General features: G+C 37.9%; 1 protein-coding gene across 1 annotated transcript in view; it reads right to left on the reverse strand.

Annotated features, from left to right (window-relative positions):
- Positions 1-21713, reverse strand: part of GPC3 (glypican 3) — a 455110-nt gene that overhangs the window by 162467 nt on the left and 270930 nt on the right. The window contains exon 4 of the mRNA XM_003814501.5: positions 6495-6628. Coding sequence (XP_003814549.1) covers positions 6495-6628 — 134 coding nt within the window. The remainder of the gene's footprint in view (positions 1-6494; positions 6629-21713) is intronic.

Genomic DNA, 21713 nt, shown 5'->3' on the forward strand with positions numbered 1-21713 from the left:
TTCTAGATTTTTCTCTTGAGTAAAGTTTTACATTTATTTCTTTAAAACCTATTCTTCTTGATAGGCTTGTTCTCTGAGTTCTTTTTGGTTCTTAGTGTGTATTATCTCCATTAGAATCCACTTAGAATCCAAGGTAGATTTGACTACAAGAACCTCAGAATTAAATAAATCCTGGTTCTCAACTAATTCCCAGGCCCTGTGGGATGAGACAGGGAGAACAAAGAGTAGATCTCCAGCACAGTTCTCAAACTGATCAATATCTTAGAGTCCCAAAGGACAGTGTTACGGTGAAGACCATTCCTTTATGGAAAACCTTCTGAATTACTGTGAGAAAATACATCTTGGTCTCTAAAAGAAACTGATTATTGAAAATAAGTGCAGACATACTGTTTTGGAGGGTAGGGAAGAAGACTTCAGAAACTGTTGGAGAGTTAATGAGTTTTTCAAAGGACAGCAACAACAGGTGATAATGTCCTCTGACACTACAGCAGCAGAGTTACAAGAGTAGTTTACCTCCTACCAAGTTTACTGGGCCTCTCTCATCTCTCCTCTTCTTTGTCTCTTCCTGTCATTCCTTTCTAAACTTGTTCCAGCACAGGAATTAAGCATATTTTAATCTTTTCTTAAATAAAGGTTTATATTCCTCTGCTTATAGTTGTAAAAGAGGAGTTGAATATTTCTATTTTTCTCTTTAAAGAAAGACACATGAAACTAAGTGACATGTTAATTACCCATGTATGACACAGTCCAGATTTTTTTCCTTTGTGCTAGTAGCCCATGACAGACAACAAAAGAATCTCCACCTGTGAACTAAGACAGTCTGCTCAACTGAATTGTTCCTAGGGGAAAAAAAAGAGGATAGAAAGTTTGGACAATTCGTTGCCTGGGATGGGAAAAACAATTTGATTGAAGGGAATGTTCTTTGATTGTAATTCCACTTTATTCTAATACATAAATGTCAAACATAGCATTGACATACAAAAATTCTGATGCCTACAGCTCTCAGTTAGACAAATCCAACATTTGCTTACGACAGCCTGCTCAGGAAAAAGTCTCTTCATAGAGGTTTCCATTCAATGTGTTAAATGTGGAACTAAAGGATAGGGCCCCTTTGCACGCACGAGCCATTTTCAAATATGGCAGCTGGGTGCACGTGATCTTCCCTGGAGGGCTTCCATCATCCTGAAGAGGATCATCCCTTCCCTTCTTTGGTTGCAGGGGAGGAGATTGCCTTTGCTTTCTTGCAATGATTTGCTTGGGCAGGCATCAAAGCAGCACTAATTGGAAATCACTGCAAGTAAAAACAGCCTTTCATCCCTGACTGCAGACCTGGAACTTTTTCCTTTATTATTAAGGTTCGTTTTTTTCTCTTCATGTAAAGTAATATGAGCTTATTATTTTTAAAAGTTGACAATGCAAAAAAGTACCTAAACTAAAATAACGAAAATTGGAATGATGTAAGATCATGCCTAATTCTGCTGGAGAGAGCCTTTCACAGTTTAATCCCAAACTAGAGCTTTCTACCATTCTAAAGACTTGCCCATACTTTTTCTCATAGTGTTCCCTTTGCCCAGAACGCCCTCCTTTCCTTCCTCAATCTGCTGAGCTTGTTTGAACTTATCCTTCAGGCTGAGCTCAAAAGTTACCTTTTCCAAGAAGTCTTTCTTAATGCTCCGAGGAGAGGGGCTATCTTCCCCATCTGTGACACTGCCACTCTTTTGCACCTAGCTCTGATTTGGCACTCACCCCCCAATGTATGGAAATTATTCATTTGCATGTCTCCCTCCCTAACTAAGCTAGGTGCTCCTCCATTCCTCAGAGCCTAACCCTTACACAATGTGAAGCATAGAGATGGTGTTGACAAATGTTGAAAGAAGTAGAGGCCTATTTAGGGCAGAATGACTTGTACCAGATCCAGAACTCGTTGATTCACTCAGGACATACTTTGTTGTTTTGTTCAGAGTGGGTGGGAGTAGGCATTGATTTTGGACTAGGGGAGCTGAGGTCAGCTTTTGTTCTTTTCTTTCTAGGTCATTTACTAGTGTCACCTGATCCGTTGCCGCTTTAGACCAAGTCAGAGGGGAAGGAGAGGAGGGGGAGCACAGGAAGGAGAAGGCTGGAATATGTAGATATAATTTCACAAGGGTGGAGGGAACTGTGTGACTTTCTCACAAGTTAGCAGTTGGGCCAGAAGCTTGGTATCTGTAGATGCAAGATGGACTATTCAACCATAGATTCAGCATTTGAACAATGGAAAAATATTGTTCATGTACTCAACCAAACAGTACATTGTGGCAAGGTAAACAGTATCATAAGGGAAGCAGTGAAGTAGACATTCGGAAGGGCAAAGAAGGGAGAAGCTGACAACTGAGATGTGCCAAAAATATGAAAGCTAGAAGGGGCAGTGAAGATCTGATTTCTTCTATTCTGATTGTACTAGTTGTGCATCTTGTTCTCCACTCACTGTTTTAAATCTATGACAGATATTTTCAATACTTATCCCTTAAAGGAACACTGAGTCCCACACATAGACCACCAGTTGAGTATCAAATCGCCTTGAAATTGAACTAAGCTATTTCTAAGATTAGCTGTGTGTTGCAAACTACCCAGTTGGGGGCAGACAAAACAAACAGATGACTTCTGAATACTACCAAAGGAATTCATTGTGTGTTGTTATTTTAATAAGGCAAAGGGCTTTTCAACTCATGATCAGATTCAGACAGCTCGCTCACAACCTCCACAGACTGAATACTACAATAGGGTTCCTTTGCAATTATCATATTTTTAACCACAGAGGACGGAGCTTGGGCATGGGCATGAGGAGAGCTAGAGGCACATATATTTTTCTGGACAGTGTGAAATGCTGTGCAGAACATACTGAGAGATTTATAGAGGTACTAACACTGCAAAAACAAACCCTCTTAATAACATCAGATTGCAGGGGGCAGTGCATTTAGCAAGAGATCATCTTAATTCCCACTTCTCCTCTCTCCCTAAAAGGGGTTACAATGCCTATTTGAGGGAGTTAAATAAAATCAGATACTCTCCTGTTGTTTCGTTTTCTTCTTCTGCCAGAGAATTCACAAAGAAAGGCTCCATCTCAGATTCTAATGCTTCAGTTTCAAAAAAAGTGAGTAACATCATTGGGCAGGCTCGATCTCCTAACACCAAAGAAGCTCTGCCTGACCATCATTTACTCAACTCTACAGGCTTTGTCAGTTTTTCTTACTATCCTTTCTTTTCCTTGGAGGATGAATCTAGGCCACATGTGGTGGCTCACGAGAATGGCTTTAACCTGGGAGGCATAGGTCACAGTGAGCTGAGATCGCGCCACTGCACTCCAGCCTGGGTGACAGAGCGAGACTCAGTCTCAGAAATACATGTATATGAATCTAAACAAAGTACCAAGTCCAGTGCCCAGCCAAAATCTCATTTATCAATTTCTTCTTTCCCTGGAGGAATCAACACACATACAGCTGTCCCCACTAAGGTGAAAGGGAATGAGTTCCCCAGAGCCCAAGATAGAAGTTATAGCAACAGGCCTGGGTAAACCTCCTACTTATAAATGTGTCTAGGTTGGCAGAGTAATCTCAAAATGGGACTGAGTGGGTGTGTTAATTTTGAAAAAGCTCTGCATGTGATTCGGCTACAAATTCATATACCACGTCCTCCATGAAGCCTCAAGGTTCTGTCTTTCCCTGTAGGCTGCCTCTGTACTCTGGACATTCTTTTGCTTTAGCACTTAAAAAGCTGTTTTGGAATTATTTGTACTTAAGTCTATTTCCCCATTAAACTGAGCTGGAGAGCATAGATTGTGTCTTTGTATTTTCAGTGCCTAGTATACATTTTGGTACTTAACAAGTGTTTACTAAATTTTCGCTGAATTGAATAAAGATACACCCCACCCACACACACATATAGAGTAAGTCCTCACTTAATGTCATTTATAGGTTCTTGGAAACTGAAACTTAAAGTGAAACAATGTACAGCAGGTCCTCGAATAACGTGGTTTCATTCAACATCGTTTTGTTATAATGGTGATGAGGAAAAAATTGGTTTTGTTATATGTTGTTTTGCTTAAAATTGCAGTTTTTAAGAACTTACAGACACAGTTAAGTGAGGATTTTCTATCTATCTATCTATCTATCTATCTATCTATCTATCTATCTATCTATCTATCATCTTCACTTCAGTCAAATATGGAAGGGGTTGCCACTAGTTAAAGGTCAATGCCTTAGATGAACTGAAGTTTATTCCTAAGGTGGTTCAGTCCAAGAGTAAATGCAAAGGAGAAAAATGGACAAAGGACAGGCAGGTGCAAAAGAGGGCCTTAATAAATGGCCTAAAAGACAAAAATTTTCCAAAGAACCCCTATGCTATAGCAGAATGGCTCTCAAACATTTTGATGTTGGGAGCCCTGAAGTAGTTTTGAAATACATCCACAAACGCCTTGATTCTCCTCCCTTCAAGAGGTGGAGCTTCATTTCCTCCCTCTCCTTGAGTGTGGATTAGAATTAGTGGCTCACTGGCTGGGTGCAGTGGCTCACGCCTGTAATCCCAGCATTTTGGGAGGCTGAGGCAGGTGGATCACCTGAGGTCAAGAGTTTGAGATCAGCCTGGCCAGCATGGTGAAACCCTGTCTCTACTAAAAATACAAAAATTAGCCAGGCATGGTGGTGGGCGCCTGTAATCCCAGCTACTCAGGAGGCTGAGGCAGGAGAATTGCTTGAACCCAGGAGGTGGAGGTTGCAGTGAGCTGAGATCGCGCCATTGCACTCCAGCCTGGGTGACAGAGCAAGACTCTGTCTCAAAAAACAAAACAAAACAAAAAACCACAAAGAATTAGTGGCTCACTTCTGACAAATCAAATATGCCCAAACTGATGGTGTGTCACTTCAAAGACTAGGCCATAAAAGACACTATAGCTTTCTCCTTGCTGTCTTCCATGGATCACTTATTGTGGGGTAGCCAGCTGCCATGTCCTGAGGCTACTCATATGGTCCATACGGTGAGGAACTGAGACCTCCTTCCAACAACCAGCACTAACTTGTTACACTTGTAAGTGAGCCACCACTTTGGAAGTTGGTCCTCCAGACTCCATCAACATTTTGAATGACTGCAGCCTCAGGATCCCAAAGAGCTTTTGTTTATATGATATATATTTATCGATATTTACTGTTTTAGAAATTTTTAAAAATTTTAAATTTATTATTAATTTGAAACTAGCAATTGTGGACCCATTACATGTTAATATAAATATTAATAACATTTTATGACAACAGTGAGAAAAATGGTATCATTTTTCATTTTTGCAAGCTGTCTCTACTGTCTGGCTTGATAGGGGATAGGTAGATTCTCCTATTGACTTCTGCATTTAATATGTTGCAATAAATTGTTTTGTTTGAAGTATATGAACAATATCCAGCTTCACACAAATATGTAATTAGCAAAAGGAACATCTCATAGGTGCCCTGAAAGCGTCACTGGGACTCCCAGCAGTCCTGGAATCACATTTTAAAATAGCTGCTACAGGGAAACTAGGAATCCATTAGATTGAAAGTCAACAAAAGAGAAGAAATGAGGACTTTCTGAAATGCTTCAGTGGGGGAACTCTGTCAAGCTGCATTACTGCCTTCTTTCATCCTAAATTGTATCAGATCACGCTAAGAATTACCATCTCAGAAACCCCTATAGGAAAATGAGAGGAATGAAATAGTTTAGCCCAAATCTGGGATGTTATTTAATTCCTTTCTTCATTTTCTATCTATAGGCCAATGTCACCTAACCCCCTCAAGGTCAACAGGAACAACTCATGTCTAGCTATTCTTGAGCCAGTGGCAGGGCTGGCTACATGTGCAGTCTTTTCAGGTAGGGCACTTCTTCTAGAATTGTATTGGGCTTTTGATCCAATTTCTACCCCTTTATTGTAATCAAAAAAATAGAATGGGGATAGAGGGAACCTGGATCAGGGGAGAATGGATGAAGAGAATAAGAAACAAACGTGGATTTTGTCCCCTGACTGTTGTTTTAAGAACCAGGAACCAGATCCTTCATTTTATCATTTTTAAAAGGTGTGTAAAGTGTGCAGTGTCTGTGTATATACATGAATGTGTCTCACCAGCTTCTCTCTGGTGAATTTAACTCTGACTCACTGTTAATAATGGGAAAAGCTACAAAGCAAGCCAAGGAATCGTGAGACCAGATTGTAAGCAGAAACAATTTTGCTTAATCAATAAAAGATCTTGAATAGGGAAGTCCTTTCCACACATGTTGCTGTACTAGATATTTATGAACAGTAAATTTACATTTAAATATGCCTTGGATATAATATCATCTTTTTTTAAACATTGACAGATGATAAAATTTAATTAATCAAGCACTCTACTCAGAAGAACTAAATAACATGTATTTAAGAAGTTTCACTCTAGTGGTTTTTGACCTTAAAATACAATTGTTAATTGTATTGTGGAATAAAGAAAAAAGAAACCTCTCACCTTCTTCGGCTGGATAAGGTTTCTTCATGTTCTACACGAGCAACTTTTAATACTTTCTTGTCAATAAAGAGATCTTCAGGATAATAAGCAGATCTATATTGGCGTTGTTGAGAATGGGCACATAACTTGCCAATCTGAAAAAAGAAATGCAATATAATTATATGATACTTGTGCAGATATGATAGTAGAAACAAATTCTGAAAGGCACTTCGATTTCTTCCCCCAATTTTAAATAGCAGAACAAAGCTATGACTAGAGTCAAAAAAGGTGATAAGCTTGTAAGACAAAGAACCACTGGTGGAAAGAAGGCTGGAGACGGGGAATGGGGGCCCCATTCTAAGTACAGCCTATTCAGAGATTTCCTAAGATAAAAAATGACTTTTTTTCTATAGTGAAGTATACATTTGAGAGGACTGTCAACGCAGGCCTCACGCTATTGATACCTTTCAATGGCACTTAGTATTAATACGTATGAAGAAGTTCACAAAAGGGAATTGCAAAATTTAGGAAGAACTGGTGCAGAAGATGGGGGTTGTGTAGCCAGTTAATAGAAGAGCAGCCTCCCAAGCACAGAGTGCTCCCAATTTCTATGAGTATTTTTTTATAAGACCCAAGATAAGGTACTCTGATAAAAAGCATGATTGCTCATCTGGATTTCCTAAAAATACCCAAGGGAAGAAGGCAAGTCAACCAATCAGTAGCCAGCGACAGGCAGCTCACACCTGTAATTCCAGCACTTCGGGAGGCTGAGGCAAGAGGATCACTTGTGGCCAGGAGTTCAAAGCCAGCCTGGGCAACACAGCAAGACCCAGTCTCTGCAAAAAATAAAAAATTAGCCAGGCATGGTGGCGTACACCTGTAGTCCCAGCTACTCAGGAGGCTGAGGTGGGAGGATCGTTTGAGCCTGGGAGGTCAAGGCTGCAGTGAGCCATGATTGTGCCACTGCACTCCAGCCTGAGTGATAGAGGGAGATCCTGTTTCTAATAAATAAATAAATAAATAAATAAGCAAGCCAGTGTCATCACCTATGAATCATATATCATTAAATAAGCCCAGGATTAAAAGTATTTTAAAAACATAGGTGCTCAACAGTCTCCCTTTCTTCCTTCCTCCCTGTCTCCTTCTTTCCTCCCTTTCTTCCTTCCATCTTTTCTCATTCATTCATTCAAAAATATTTATTGGATATCTCTCGCTAAAGCTGACCTCTTTTACACTCATATAGCAATACTTTTTAAAAAATGGCATAATCTTTCTTACTTAGCTCCATTCTACTTGATTTTTTTGGTTTAATTATTAGTAGATTTGCTACTTTTTTCACTTTCAAGCAAAAGCCTAAATGAACCTCCATATAAAGAAATATGAATATTAACATTCTTATATATCTCCCTTGTGCCAGACACTATGCCAACTATTATCATCCCCATTTTAGAGATGAGGAAATTGAGGCTTAGGGAGTTAAGTGACTTGCATGAGGCAGAAAAACAGTGGACTCACTTGTCTGACTTAGAACCCATTTATCTGACTTCAAAGATTATGCGACATTGCCTCCCTAGCAGATAATGCTTGACCTTCCAGTGGCTTACATTCTCCATTGTAGAAAAATATAAAGAACTACCAGTCCTCAAAAACATAGCCATCCAACGTAGCCAAGGTGAATATATGGACTGTAAACTTCAGGAAAAATATTAGAAATATCTGGCAAGGAGAAGGGTTGTATGTTTGTCACTTTTGTATTTCCACGCTATTCAGACTGGATTTTGTGTGCCTAAGTTAGGTGAATTAATTGAAGTGAATTGAAAGAATCTTCTATTATCAGCCTCAGCTCAGCACTCTACTTATAAGCCATGGGCTCTGTGTGGTAATCCCAGCTTCTGGATTTCTCAAGATGGCCCTGACAGCATTTACTAAGTTATCTATTTATACAGCTTTGGAAGGCTTTTCATATAAATAAATTCTCGAATTAGAAAAAAAAATCTAGAATCAGAGTAGCATCACCTTCATTTATAAAAGATAGCATCTATAGTTTGATATTCAGATGAGCTATACTCAATAGTTTATCTTAATGGGAATAAAACAAAAGCCGAAGACACTTAAAGACATTCAATTTGGCTTTGGAATGCATGATACTGAATTTTTCAGATGTGCTTATGTAATGCTATGTGACTTGAGCTAATATTAACTTCAAACGAAGCATGTGCATTCCATGAATATGCCTTAACTAGTAGCAGTCTGGTAGGGTGCTTTAGGTCAGGGGCTGCCTAGCTGGACTGGGGAGTTAAGTTCCAATCATTTTCAAAGCATATAATGCAGATGCCAAATAAATGAGGGCAGACTGTGTATTACCACTTTCTGTCTGAAGACATATACATGTTTACTTTGTGAAAATGCAGGTAAAATTTCATGGAACAAAACCTTGATGTTTGTTCCATAAATATCTATTATTCTGTGAATAAACATTCATGTGAGAACTTATTTCAGTAGGATCAAAGTATTCTTAGCACATTCAAGAGCATAGTACACATTCTCTTGACCTACACCTGTTCCCAGTCCAGCACCAAAATCAAATCTTTCACACATCTTTCACAGTAACTTGTCTACTTGCAACCCACAGCTGTGAAATCTCCCTCCCCATTGAAAGTCAGCCCTTTGTATCAGTGAATACTAATTGGCCCACAGAAAGACTTTAAAGTTTTTAACCCCCTCCCCCCTCACCAACCCCAACCTACTGGAAAGGGGTGCAGCTGAGGCAAAAGTAGGAAGGTTGAGAACAAATGATAATGTCGCCACTCTGCAGTCTGATCTTTCTTCCCAAGCCACCCAATATAGTATTATCAAGCCAACTTTCCAAGGCTCTGTGTGGGGTAAGGCGCAAACAATGGTGTCCTGCCAATAACCCTACTCCTCCATCTGAAATGTGCCACATCTTATCAGACAGGCTGCATTTTCTTCCACAAATCTACCATGAAGCAAATTCTTCTCATATACAAAGCATTTGTCAAATATATTCCCTCCTTTGGGCCCTTCTCCCTACATCTTTCACCTCCACACTATGTGAGCTATAGGTGAATATTATGAGCTTATTTTGAGAAGTGGACACTAAAAGAAAACATAACTTACAAAGAGATGCAGCATTCACATTAAAGAAGTCCTTTCAGCTTCACACTTGGGAAACATCAGGCTATGCTGGGAGACTTGAGTCTTATTCTTCAGCAGCCCTTACTGAAGAAGCCAGCCTCCCAAGTGGCATTTTAGAAATCAGTATCCTGCCCAGGAGTTTTAGGCTCTTAAATAAGAAGTGCAATCCAATTTCCTTTCGCTGACTAATGTATCTAGTCAAGGATGCTGCTACCTTTAAATTTGGTTAGTTGGAGGGAATTTATTGGATAGGTGAGTGTCTCTACCAAAAGACTGGAATATAAAACCTTTTTGTTTTCCATAGACCATGATTCCTAAAGGTGTTTTTATTTATGTGCTAGACTTTTGACAAGGAAAGCAATAGTGCTCTGCAGGGTTACAAGTCCTGAAACATAAGAAGAAGGCAGGGCCTCTGACCATATCCAGGCCAGGAAGATTTTTTTTTTTTTTTTTTTTTTTTTTTTAAGACAGTCTCACTCAGTCGCCCAGGCTGGAGTGCAGTGGTGCAATCTCGGCTCACTGCAAGCTCCGCCTCCTGGGTTCACGCCATTCTCCTGCTTCAGCCTCCCGAGTAGCTGGGACTACAGGTGCCCACTACCACGCCCAGCTAATTTTTTGTATTTTTAGTAGAGACAGTGTTTCACCGTGTTAGCTAGGATGGTCTTGATCTCCTGACCTCGTGATCCACCCACCTTGGCCTCCCAAAGTGCTGGGATTACAGGCGTGAGCCACTGCGCCCAGCCAGGAAGACATTTTAGTAACCTTAGCATCATTCTTTTCTGCCAGGATCCAGAAGCACCGTCCTTGTACCTACATAAGGAAAATACACTGCTGGGACCCAGCAAGGTATAGATCAGGGGTGTCCAATCTTTTGGCCTCCCTGGGCCACATTGGAAGAAGAATTGTCTTGGGCCACACATAAAATACTGGCCACATTGGAAGAAGAATTGTCTTGGGCCACACATAAAATACTAACGATAGCCGATGAGCTAGAAGAAAAATCACCAAAAAATATCATAATGTTTTAAGAAAGTTTATGAATTTATGTTGGGCCACATTCAAAGCCATCTTGGGCTGCATGCAGCCTGCAAGCTGCAGGTTGGACAAGCTTGGTCTAGATCATGCAGAGCCCAGTAGGCTGGGCATCAGGAAACCTGGCCTACCACCCCACTTCCACCTCTCACCCACAGCAGGACTTCACTGTGACCTGGTCCCATAGCTTCACTCTACCTGTAAGTCTAGCCCTATACACAGGAAGAAGATAGGATATTTGAAGTGCCATATTTTCTTCTCAGTTTCCTTGAAAAAAAAAAAAGGTGAAAATTACTTTCTGAATGGAGTATGTTATTGTAGGGCAGGGAAAATTTTATTTTCTTGACCTATGCCTGAGGAACCTGTAATAAAAGACAGATTAAAAAGAGAAATCCATACAAATATGTTTAATATAAGTTTTACATCACACAAGATCCTTTAGAAAGGAAGACCCAAAGAAATGGGGAAAGCTGTGGATTTTTATGCTAAATTTGTTAAGGAAATGGAGAGTGGTGAAGTGTGATTGGACAAAGAGGTTATAACTGAATGGAAATAAACTGGGGGAAACTTAGCCAGGGCAGTTTCTTCAGATTTTTCTCTGTGTCCCTGAAACTTTGGAGGTAAAGATGTTTCTTTCTTCTGGGTATAGGGTGGGCACCTCCACATGACGGTCTTACGACATACTTCAGAAGAGGGTCAGTTAGGTTTTATGACCTGCTTCATGGGAGAAGGGGGGAGGGGAAGGTGAGATTGACTTTCTTGTTTTTGAAGTTTTCTTAAATGCAAAGGTGCCATATTTTGGGGTGGTGTGTCCTGAATCCCATTATTACCAAAGATTCTGAAATCATGCAAACATTTGATCTGATACAATTCACTCCTATACTCTATAATGAACATGTCAAGAAATGCGGCTACTCTATTGGTTAAAATCTAACTGTCATTCTCAGGCCCCTATTCACTGTTGGTTCTGGGAACTCTCAAGTGACAAAAAAATTCAGATTTGATCTTTCACTCCAGAACAGAGAAAGAGAGCCTGTATCGAAAGCTTCTCAACAATACCAACACTTCACGTTTCTTACACAATACCCTATTCCAACCTAGTGCTTCACAGATAACTTCTACATCCATTCTCCATTCTCTTCACTCAGTCCTACCAACAAACCTCTGAGGTATACAGAGCAGGTATTACTTATTTATTTATTTATTTATTGAGACAGGGTCTTGCTCTGTTGCCCAGGCTGGAGTGCCATGGTGTGGTCACAGCTCAATGCAGCCTTGATCTCCCCAGGCTCAGGTAATCCTCCCACTTAAGCCTCCTGAGCAGCTGGGACTACAGGCACACAACACCACGCCTAGCTAATGTAGCTAGACACGGGATCTCAGCATGTTGCCCAGACTGGTCTTGAACTCCTGGACTCAAGTGATCTGCCCACCTTGGTCTCCCAAAGCACTGGGATTACACAGAATGGGTATTATTAGCCCCATTTTTAGATATAAGGAAACTGAAGCTCACAAAAGTTGGGGAACTTAAAAGCAAGGTCACAATGTTAGTAAATGGTAGAGCTGAGGCTTGAATGCTGGTGTGTCTGATTCTAAAACCTATGTTTTTGTTTTCGATTTTCCCATGTCATGGATTTCTGTCACAGGCATAGGCTCTGGGGCTTCCCAGTATTGGGTGTGGCCCAGGTCTGTGGTTATGTGGACACCTTACCTATAATTGGAGGACAGTAATAATGATGAAAAATTCTCTAAACATATCCCAAGAAATGGCTAAAGTTGTTCAACAGAAAACTGACATTCAATTTTAACCTAAGTTTCAGGTAGTATTTCAAGTAGCAGTAAGCCAATAGTGGGATGATTTAAATTCTTTGGTCTGCCAAGTAAGAGTGAATTAGTAACCATACGAAAGCACTGCATGTCAAATTCTATGGAAAATGAGGCTCCCAAGTAGGTCTAGCTTGCCACTTGCTGCCTGCAGGATGTCCCTTGACCCTGGCTCCAGAATTCAGATTATTGGGTTGGCTACAAAATCTTCGGTAATTCCTACATTTAAAAAAATTCTGATGTCTAACCATCTGATCTTTGGCAAAGCTGACTCCCTATTCAATAAATGGTGCTAGGATAAATGGCTGGCCATATGCAAAAGATTGAAACTGGACTCCTATCTTTTACCATATACAAAAATTAACTCAAGATGGATAGATTAAAGACTTAAATATTAGACTTCGAACTATAAAAATCCTACAAGAAAACTAAGGAAATACACTTCTTGATATCACCCTTGGCAAAGCATTTATGGCTAAATCCTCAAAAGCAATTGCAACAAAAACAAAAATTGACAAGTGGAACCTAATTAAACTAAAGAGCTTCTGCACAGCAAGAGAAACTATTAAGGGAGTAAACAGACAACCTACAGAATGGGAGACAATATTTGCAAACTATGCATCTGACAAAAGCCTAATACCCAGAAGCTATAAGGAACTTCAATAAATCAACAAGCAAAAAACAAATAGCCCCATTAAAAAGTGGGCAAAGGACATGAACAGACACTTCTTAAAAGAAGACATACAAGTGGCCAATAAAGATATGAAAAAATGCTTATCATCACTAATCATCAGAGAAATGCAAATCAAAATCACAATGACATATCACCTCACAGAATTTAGAATGGCTTTTGTTAAATAGTCTAAAAACAACAGATGCTGGTGAGGATGCAGAGAGAGGGGAACATTTACACACTGCTGGTGGGAGTGTAAATTAGTCCAGCCACTGCGGAGGGGAGTTTGGAGATTCCTCAAAGAACTAAGAGGTGAACTACCATTTGATTCAACAATACCATTACTGGGTATATAGCTAAAGGAAAACAAATCATTCTACCAAAAAGACACCTGCACCCATATGTTCATCACAGCACTATACACAATAGCAAAGACATGCTATCAACTCAGGTGCTCATCAATGGTGGACTGGATAAAGAAAATGTTGTACATATACACCATGGAATACTACTCAGCCATAAACAAGCATGAAATATTGCCCCTTGCAGCAACATGGATGCAGCTGGAGGCTATTTTCCTAAGCAAAGTAATGCCGGGACAGAAAATCAAATACTGCATGCTCTCACTTATTAGTGGGAGCTAAATGTTGAATACACTAATGAACATAAAGATGGGAATCACAGACACTGGGAACTACAAGAGGGCAGAAGGAGGAAAAGGGGCATGGGCTAAAAAACTATCTATTGTGTACTATGCTCACTACCTGGGTGATGGGACCATCCATACCCCAAACCTCAGCATCACACAATATACCCATATGACAAACCTGCACATGTACTCCCTGAATCCCAAAAAAAGTTATTTGAAACTGTGATGTTTTTATGTTTCTGAAACATATATTTAATATTTTGTAGGAGAATCCTGTCCTTATGTAACACCAGTGTAATTAAAACATCCAAAGGGAGAAAACCCAGATCAATATTCTGGGTTTAACAACGATGAGAGATTCAGCAAGATGAGGACCTAGTATGTACTGTGTTTAGTAAATTTAGATGATTGATAATGATGACATGAGTCACTTCAGTAGAGAAGTTCTGAAAATAAGAATCATAAGATGTAGAATATATGGAGAGTAAGCAAATAGATGGAAAGCATAGGCAGTTATTTACATAAAGGTTATGTCATGTATCTTATTAAGTATAATTAATATAATTAATAGTGTGTTAATTATCCGAGATAATTTTTTAATGGGGGGGCAGAGTTTATGCTGCAGTACATTACCTCTTTTGGTTGCTGTACTCTTTTTTAAATTAAATGTTTTGAGACCCAATATACATAAAATGCATCCCTAAATTGTAGTTTGATGAGATTTGTAAATGTATACACATGTGTAAACACTACCTCATAATGTAGAAAATATTGTCATAATTTTATAGTGACTGACATTTTAATCACTACAGATGAGATCTGTCTTTTTTAGGATTAGATTGATAACAGAAAGAAAGAATAGAAATATAGAAAATAAATATGGATAGATTCGGTATTTATGTCTTTGTTTCTGCTTTTTTGCTCAGGATAATTTTTTCTTTGAGGAACTCTATGTTGGTGGTTTACCAGTACTTTTTTCTTTTAATTGCTGAATAAATATACCAAATATGTTTACACATTTGGGTAGTTTCCACATTTTTGCTTTTGTGAATAAAGCTGCACTGTTTACTCAAATCTTGCCATTTCATTTTCAAATATATGTTTTGTAAATACTCCTTCCCATTATCTGGTTTTTCACTTTTCTTAGTGATGCCTTTTGCACAGAACACTTTTTAAAATTTTTTGATGAACCTGATTTTATATATTTTTGCAGCTTTATGATTGATGCTGTTTTCCATCCAAAGAAGCCTTTCCATATGGCAATGTCACAGACATATTTTCTTCAGAACCTTTATCATTTGTACATTTATGATGAGGTATTTAACCCATTTTGTGTTAATTTTTGTATATTGTGTGATGTAAAGATTGCTGTTTTCATGGCCTAGGCGATGGGATCATTGGGACCCGAAGCCTCAGCGTCGTACAATATACCCATGTAACAAATCTGCAAGTGTACCCTCTAATCTGTAATAAAAGCTGAAACTATTTAAAAAAGAAATAAAAGAAATCTATCTTAAATAAAATTTGTACATGGCTAGATATTACTTGTTGATTTCCCTTTCACTGACATTTCTACTTCATTTCACAGTGCTTAAATCATATGACCTGTTGGATTTCTACTTTCACAAAGTTAATGACATTTTTAGGCCTAATGCTTTTCCTTTAAATATTTTTCTCTGGTATTTAAAAATAATGTGTATGCTCTGTTTATCTGTCATGAATGCTATCCATTTGTTTATCTGATTAACTTGTCAAACTTTCCAAGTTATTTAACACTCAAGAAATAATGATTATGTTTTTCCAAATATTTATCAGATTGTTTCAGTACAATTTGTTAAGATCATTTCTCATTTAGTTACTTCAATTTTTTATTTCTTTAAACTTAATTGGCCATGTTTGTGGATCTATTTCTGAACTCTATTCTGTTTATTTAAATGTTTGTGCTTATGCAAATATATCATTCTCTTAATTGAAGTGTTATTATAATGTCTCGAATTCAGCTAATAAAAGTTCATCCAACTTAGAAAAAAAAGTGCTTTTCTGAGAAATGTTGCCAAATACCATTTAAATTTAGTCTTGGATCATTGATGGATTCATCAGGACCCTAAAGAATTAAAACTAAAACTTCCTTTGGGAGTTATGCAATTTAATTATCAACTCTGATCTAGTTGTCTACTTTGGATGAGTATTACCTGTGGCATTCGCTTTGTGGTACCTTGGGGCTGAAGGTGGAGTTGGGTGGGAATTTCAGTTTTTCAGTTAAAATAAAATGATGAATTTCAGTTCATTCTCTTGAATCATCTATCATACCACTATACAATTTCATTTAATTAAATCTTAAAAGTTTAAAAACAATATATACATTGAAATTATGTGATATACAACATAAACTTTTTAATAGTAGCAACCGTGCCCATTTAACAATTCTACAGGTATAATAAAAATGCTAATATATGTTAATGTTTAGACTGTGGTTAATGTTTTGTCTTGTTAATTTCCCCAGGGCTTTTATTACTGATTTAAATCTGCCACACTACTCAACTGATTGCACTGCTTCCACAAACTGCATGGAGGTAGCTCAAATGAATACTGATTAACAGAAATGAACAAACATTTGGCTAAGCAAACCATTCTTATTATATGCTTGTAATCATTACATACATTTTCTTACAATGAGATGGGCATGGCAGGCATTTTCCTCTCACTTTTCCTACAGAAAATATGCATATGAGCATTAAATTAATTTATAACCTTGTACTTCAGGAAGAACATCATTATTAATTAACTATTGATTGATCTGATATACAGCACAGAGGATAATGAACAGACCTGGTGACAATGTAAGCATTTTTTTCTTTCCTCACCTTTCAGACATTTTGCTGTGACTCATTGTTAATTGCTTGACCATTAAGATAAAAGCTCACTAATAATCTGTAATGTATTATAAATCAAGCAATTTTAAGAAATCAAGTGCTATTATTTGAACATTTCATACAAGTTAGTTCTTGAAGTAAATTGGAATCCAAAAAAGGAACAAATGTCCTACAGATCAGCCTGCTGCTAAATTGAACTACAGCATGGTATTATCGTGAAAGGAACACACAATTTGGAGTCAGAATACCTGGGGCCCAGTGTCAGTTCATCCTCTTACCATTTCAATAACTCTAGACAAGTCATTTACTTTCCTTGAAACTCAGCCTCCTCATCTGCAAAATGAAGATAATTAAAATGCCTGCTGGACCTGGCTGTAATGTGAAGATCAAGCGAAACAATGGTTGAAAGTGTAATGTCTCCCCCAACCAGATAGAAATTTGATTCATTCTTAAGTGGGGACTACTTCCTTCTGCAGCCTGCTTTGTGTGTCATAATCCTGGTTCAGCTGGTCAGGAACATGGGTAGCTATATGTCCCTGAAAGGGAACCACATGGAATTTGCCCAAGTCTGGCAGTCACACAATTGGGTCCGGTCTGCTCTGGAATATCTGGAATATCCTCTTCTGTTCTTCTAATCTCGAATTACCAATAGGTGGTACGTGACTTTGGCTGTTTACCCTGTGTCTCATACCCACATGCTTTTGTCTGAGGGGCTGAATGCTGTAGGGATGGGAGACAGGTTTTAAATGCTCCTTATGTAGAAGAGACTTATATTTTGCTAATTTATATCTGCCACAAACGGAGTCTGAGCTGAAAGCAGAATCCTGCATGTGTGCCTAACACTTCTCATGCATTACCAATCCCTTTGCAGCACCAGGAGTTCATGACATTATTATTTAACCACGTGAAACCATTAATGTGCAGATTAAAAGAGAACTTTGTGTAGTAAATCAACTCAATACCGAATTCAAATACCACTCCCCCAAATATACTCATCTCCTTGTGTCCTTTGTCCCAGTGAAAAGGAATTACCTCCTACTCAATTGCTCAAGCCAGAAGAAACCAAATAATTTCTGGTGATTTCTCCCTCCCTCTAACTTCTCTACATCCAGACATGAAGTCTTGTTTATTGTCTCTTATAAATAACCATTCAACTTGTGAACTTTTCTCTACCTTTAGGTCTAGGATTCCATCAACTATCTCTTAGAGCAGTGCTTCTCAAACTTTAATGTGTATACAAATCACCTGAAAATCTTATTCACAGAGTTTCATCTTCAATAGATCTGGGGTGAAGTCTGAGATGATTAGCAAGGCCCTAGCATAGTGGTTCTCAAAGCATGGTCCTAAAATAAGCAGCATCAATACCATCTGGGCACTTGTTGGAAATGCACATTTTGGGGCCAGACTTAGACCTACTGAATCAGAAATCCTGGGAGTGGAGCCCAGCTTTTAACAAGCCCTTCAGGGGGTTCTGATGCATACAAGTTGGAGAACCATTGCCACACAGACCATCCCAATGGCCTCTTAATTGGTCTCCAAAGCTCCAGTTTTGACCTCCTCCAATCCATTCCTTCCAGTTCTCTGAGACCTCTCGGGAGGTCCTAAAGGGCAAACCTATTTTCATAATAATACTAAGACTTTATTTGTCCTTTTTACTCTTATTCTCTCACAAGTATACAGGGGAAATTTCAAGAGGCAACATGATGTAAAGTGATATCACTGTTCTGAAATATGTATTTGTGCATTCTAGAATGTTCTAAGGGAGCAAGTAAAAATACATGCATTTTCAGAGTTTACCTTATACCCAGAACTGAGTGCTCTTACTGGCTATCTAGGTTATGCAAACCATAATCTTTGTAACCTTCTTATCATTTAATAAATTGTTATTTGGAAATCTAGAAGTTTTGTATCTATGTGAAAATATATGAAGTGAATATATTTTGTAGTCTTATTTTGCAATAACACTTTAAAATATTTTTTGAAGAATATAAATTTTAAATTTTTTCTATAACTTATTGGACGTATTATACAATAAGATAAAATTTATTTGCAACATGTTTTTCTGATATTTAAGAATGGATGATTGGCTTTGAAAAAGGAGATTAGAAGACTTACTTCACCAACCCACAGCAGCAATGTCTATGTCTGAAACTGATAAAAACATGTCAAAACAACTTATCACAGAGTTCTGGCTCATGGAAGAGAGGGATCTACTCTGTAGATTACAACTGTAATTAAGAAACAAATATACAACAAAAGCTGTCTTTTCCTTGACCTTATAGACATGCATAATTTATCTTGTTTTTCTGATGCAAAAGAACATTTTGGAATAGGATATTAGAGTGTAAGTTAAATTGTAGAGTCATCTTGAAATTAATTATTTGGAGTTTAAAGAAAATGAAATTAAACATTTAAAGTAAATGTTATGAGCTCTTTAAAAGTCAAAAGTGTTTGTTATGGCTTTTCCAAATAGAAACGAAAAACGCACTGAAACATACTGTAGGGTAAGTTACTGCATTATATTAGCTGTAGAAGTACACACAATAGTGGAAAAACTAATAAATCCCTGTAGAGGCCGGCATGATGGCTCACACTTGTAATCCTAGCACTTTGGGAGGCTGAGGCGGGCGGATCACTTGAGGTCAGGAGTTTGAAACCAGCTTGGCCAACATGGTGAAACCCTGTCTCTACTAAAAATACAAAAAAAAAAAAAAAATTAGCCAGGCTTGGTGGCAGGCACCTGTAATCCCAGCTACTTGGGAGGCTGAGGCAGGAGAATTGCTTGAACCCAGGAGGTGGAGGTTGCGGTGAGCCGAGATCACACCACTGCACTCCAGCCTGGGGAAAAGAGCGAGACTCCCTCTCAAAAAAAATAAAAAATAAAAAATAAACCCCTGTAGATTTGACATTGCTGAATGCCTGCTGGGTGAAAAGTCATAGAAGAAATCATGCCACTCTCCAATGATTGAGAAACAAACTCATCAAATAAAAGGTTTACTTGCAAACATAAAGCCCTCTTTAGTTAATGTCTCTTCTGCAGAATGTGTTTTTGCCTTATAAATGGACAAATCTACAGATTTGGGGTGGAATTGCTGTTTTGCTTATATTCATCCAGTATTAAGCACTAACTAATCATTAAAGAAGATCTATTATGTGAAAGCTTTGGGAAAAAAAACCATGAGTGGTGCTGAAATATTCAAAATGTTAAATAGCATTGTTAAAATTCATGGTTTTCCCTCAAACAAATGTGATGACATTTGCACTGATGCAAAAGCTATGGTGGGTAAAACTGCTTGCACCTTATCATGAGTCAGGGTAGTGACACCAAACTGCAATAGTAGTCATTGTAGTTTTCACTGCCAAGCACACACATTTTTAAAAAAGCTAGTTTCACTTAAGAATATACTTGAAGAGGCAGTAAAAGTTAATTTCATCAAATCTTCACCCTTGACTACATGTCTTTTTTGATATTATGTGTGATGAAATGGGAAGTATGCATAAAGTACTTCTGGTACATACTAAAGTATGATGGTCATCTAGAGGAAAAGCACAAGTGTGATTGACTTGTGAGATGAACTAAACACTTTTTAAATGTAACACTATTTTTACTTGAAAGAAAAACTGACAGACAAACTCTTATTCAAACTCAAGTATTTTGTAGGCATTTTCTTGGAAATGAACAAAGCAAGCCTGTTACTTCAAGGAAAACAACTGACAGTGTTCATAGCCAATGATAGAATTTGCACTTTCAGGTGAAAATTAGAATTTGGGAAAACTTGTTATCTTCTACTATGAAACTTGACAGCTTCCCAATACCTGAAGGCTTTGCTGATGAGAACAGAGGTGACACTAATGAATATGAGTTTTGACGTTACATAATGAAGTGTGTTAATATTTGGAAAATCGGCATAACTCAGTGAGCCAAAATTTTTCAAATGACCAAGGCGCCATAATGGAAAAATCACACAATGACTAATAATTCACCCAAAATGTAAGATAGATTTTAACATAACAGAAAATGAAAAGTCAATTGATATGTTTGCAGCTTCCATATTGTAACTAACCTTTAAGAAACTATCACTTGCCAACTTCTTGTACAGTATCAGAGAAAATATCCCTAATTGTCAAAAAAGGGTATTAGGACACAGTTCTTCTTCCAACTGTATATATTTGTGAGACCAAATTTTCCTCAGTCAAACCAGATTGAGTGCAGAAGAAGATACGAGAATCCAGCTGTCTACCATTAAGGAAAAAATTAAAGAGATTTGCAAAAATGTAAAACAATGCTATTCTTTCCACTAAAGTATTTTATTTTGGAAAGCATATCTTGAAAAAACACATATGAGTGTCTGATTCCTTTATTATTAACTTTAAATGAATTAGTAAGTAAATACTTTTAATATTCCTAGTTTTAATGTCTAATACAGCAAATAACAATAGATATAACTCCATCGACATCTCTTTGGGGTCCTGTATAGCTTTTAAGAATGTAAAGGGTCCTGATACCATAATCTCTGCTCTACACTAACATCCAAAATAATCTGAAAATAATAATTTATAAGTACATTATAAATTAAATTATTTATAAATAAATAAAATGGCATTAATGAATAACATATTAATTCATCACCTACTATGTGCTGGACAGTGTTTTAAGTGCTCCTCCATAAAAGCAATGAGAAAATTGGCAAAAACATTCAGAACCAACTTCTTTGGAGCTCTGGAATTTAATAAAAGTATTTGCAGCAATCCGAGAAGCATTTATTCAAGAAAATGGCTGAATGTCAGTAGGAACAGTGAGCGTTGTGGCATTTTAACTTCCCTATTCTCATTCCTCCTCTCCAGTTCTGAAGTACTTTTGAAAACTAACAGCCCACATTCATGGTGAAATCTAGCATCCTGGCAGCCACTGGAGGGAGCAGAATGGGGTTTGTAATGGTTAATACTGAATGTCAACTTGATTAGATTGAAGGGTGCAAAGTATTGTTCCTGGGTGTGTCTGTGAGGGTGTTGCAAAGGAGATTAACATTTCA

This window comes from Pan paniscus, chromosome X (assembly GCF_029289425.2).
Source record: "Pan paniscus chromosome X, NHGRI_mPanPan1-v2.0_pri, whole genome shotgun sequence".
In the NCBI taxonomy this organism is placed as follows: Eukaryota; Metazoa; Chordata; class Mammalia; order Primates; family Hominidae; genus Pan; species Pan paniscus.